This window comes from Neopelma chrysocephalum, unplaced genomic scaffold, assembly GCF_003984885.1.
Source record: "Neopelma chrysocephalum unplaced genomic scaffold, ASM398488v2 Primary Assembly neopelma1_23, whole genome shotgun sequence".
Lineage (NCBI taxonomy): Eukaryota > Metazoa > Chordata > Aves > Passeriformes > Pipridae > Neopelma > Neopelma chrysocephalum.
The window spans coordinates 12,741,139-12,743,527 of NW_020897691.1; the positions used below are offsets into that span (position 1 = coordinate 12,741,139).

Below are 2,389 nucleotides of genomic sequence, written 5' to 3' on the forward strand. Positions count from 1 at the left end.
TAGTTGGGCAAGTGGCCCTGGGAATTAAACTCCACAAAATACCAACCCCAGTACCCTGGCATACAGCAGAAGGAGACAGGCAGCTGGAACAGTGGGCCTGGGGTGTAGCCCCAGTCACTCATTGTGTGAGGCACACCTTTCTTTTTTCTGTTTATCCAAAACCGATTGTTATAAAACAGAGAGACACATGGGGAATATATATTCTCCAGAGAACAGATAAATACTAAGTGTCTGGGACAGCAAATGTTGGGACTGATTTTCTTACAGACTCCTTGAATAACTAAACCTACAGGAACACTGACATTTTGGGGATAAGCCAACCCCACCCCTCATAATTAGGGCAAAAGCCCTCTGTGAGTTGACAACCTCCCTATATTGGCAGAAACTCCTGTGTGTCAGGTACCAATTTATTCAAGGACCCAGAGACATGTTGATGTCACTGGAAATTGTGCAACATATACTTTGAAAACAGACTCTGAAGTAGCCCCTTAAAGGCAGATGAATTAGACTGTTTAATATATACTTTGATTTCTTGCTAGACCAAAGCTACACCGTATGTGCTTGGCTAGGTATGGGGACTTACTCTCATATGTGGATTTCTTCTTCTGTTTCCCCGAGGGAGCAGCTCTTTTGCGCACTTAAACAAGCTGGAAACAGTTGAAACTAAATCCCAGTATGTAATGTGAATCCTGTGTTTAGTGGATTTGACTTTTAAAAATGCAAATACACACAGGCCCTGATGACTTCAATAGCATTTATGGGTGCTTGGTGCTTGTATAAATGTCACACTATTTATAACATATTTCTGTGTCCTTTTTTTATATTCTCTGTTGGCCTGTCTCTTTTCCACTGTGGTATCTTTGACTGACATAGTCACATCAGGATGTAGCATGTGTTTGAATAATTAAAAAAATACAAATAAAAGTTATCTTTATTCTAGTCCATATTTTTCCATTGCTCAACCACCAAAGATAACAATACCATTTCACCACTGCTTTTTACATTCTATGGAAGAAAAATACTTTTAGTTTTGCAGTGGTTTATTAGACCTTCCAAGTCCAATTATTTGCCCCTAGAGTTTTGCCCCTAAGCTTTAGAAAATTGTTTCAGCTATATCCAAACTCATGCCAACTTCCTGGCTTCTTGGCCGCAACCCGTCAGTGAGCGCTCTACTAAGAACCACTTTGAGGCTTTCCTTGAACCTCTTCTTCTTGCTGCTTCCTACAAAGAAGTAAACAAGGGGGTTGATGCTACTGTTAACGGTGGAGAGAACGACGGTGACGTGGTTCTGCTGGCTGAGCAAAGATGACCAGTGGTGATAATTCAGAAGATACAACAGCCTCATAGGCATGGCAAAGATGAGGAAGACAATGACTGTGGCCACAATGATGATGTAGAGCTTTGACGAATGAGGTCTCAGGGAGTTACGATGAATCCTGATAACTAAGATCAGGCTGGACAGAATCATTAGAGGAATGAAGATCATGAAAGTCAGGATCCATGTGAAGATGAGCAGTGCTTGGCAATGGTTGCCGTTGTCGAATTTTTCCTTTGTTGAATCATCTTTGCATGTTAAATATTCGGCTACTGTCATCAGAAAAGACAGAGTCCACAGGATTGCACACACAATTGCCGATTGGTGCTGTGACCGGTGGCATCGGTACCAGATAGGGTAAACAATAGACAGACATCTCTCAATACTGATGGCTGTCAGGAGATAGAGACCAGTATTATAGCCAAGAAGGAAGATGATAGATAGTGTGGTGGTGATATAATAGTAAAAACCATATGCAAATCCAAAACCAGCAATGTACTCAATTGACAGAATAAACGTACAAAGCAGTAAGGAGATATCAGCAATGGACAGGTGTGTGATATATGCAGTGAATGGGTTTCTTTTGATCTGGAAGCAGAGGCACCAGAGGACAATTCCATTTTCACAAAAACCCAGGAAGGAGATGATCATAATTACCCAAAGTGGGGTCAATATCTCCCAGACCCTTTCCTGTGTAGAAATGTTTCTGTGCATTGAGATGTTCTCTGTGCCTTCGCTGGGATGAAACGTTATGTTTGACTCATCCATGGGGAAAGCTCAAGTTTGGATAGCACAGCTCTTCCTTCTGTAAATATGTATAAAAATATACTGTGAGCATTGTGTGCTCCTCCCCTCCCCCTTTTCGTTCTGTTTTGCGGACCCTCAATTTCTGGTTGTACTTGAAGGCCTTGGCAAAAGGAAAACCAGTTTTGATATACTGATGCTAGCTGAAACCCAGTTAGAACTACTTTTGGCAATCTTAAAGATCGCTAAGCCCATCATGCTAGAAGAAATCCTGAGCTTTCTTCTTTATAGGGGTCAGCATATGAGATTCTCTCAAAGAGTTCTTGGATA

At 41.5% G+C, this 2,389-nt stretch overlaps 1 protein-coding gene across 1 annotated transcript; it reads right to left on the minus strand.

The window, feature by feature from the left end:
• Positions 1 to 1,093: 1,093 nt before the first annotated feature.
• MAS1 (MAS1 proto-oncogene, G protein-coupled receptor) lies at positions 1,094 to 2,083 on the minus strand. The gene has a single exon (XM_027682999.1). The coding sequence runs from the start codon at positions 2,081 to 2,083 to the stop codon at positions 1,094 to 1,096; it is 990 nt and encodes a 329-aa protein (XP_027538800.1).
• Between the last annotated feature and the right edge of the window lie 306 nt (positions 2,084 to 2,389).

Excerpts from the sequence above, each read along its gene's own strand:
- MAS1 (XM_027682999.1), bottom strand. The coding sequence starts at position 2,083 with ATGGATGAGTCAAACATAACGTTTCATCCCAGCGAAGGCACAGAGAAC.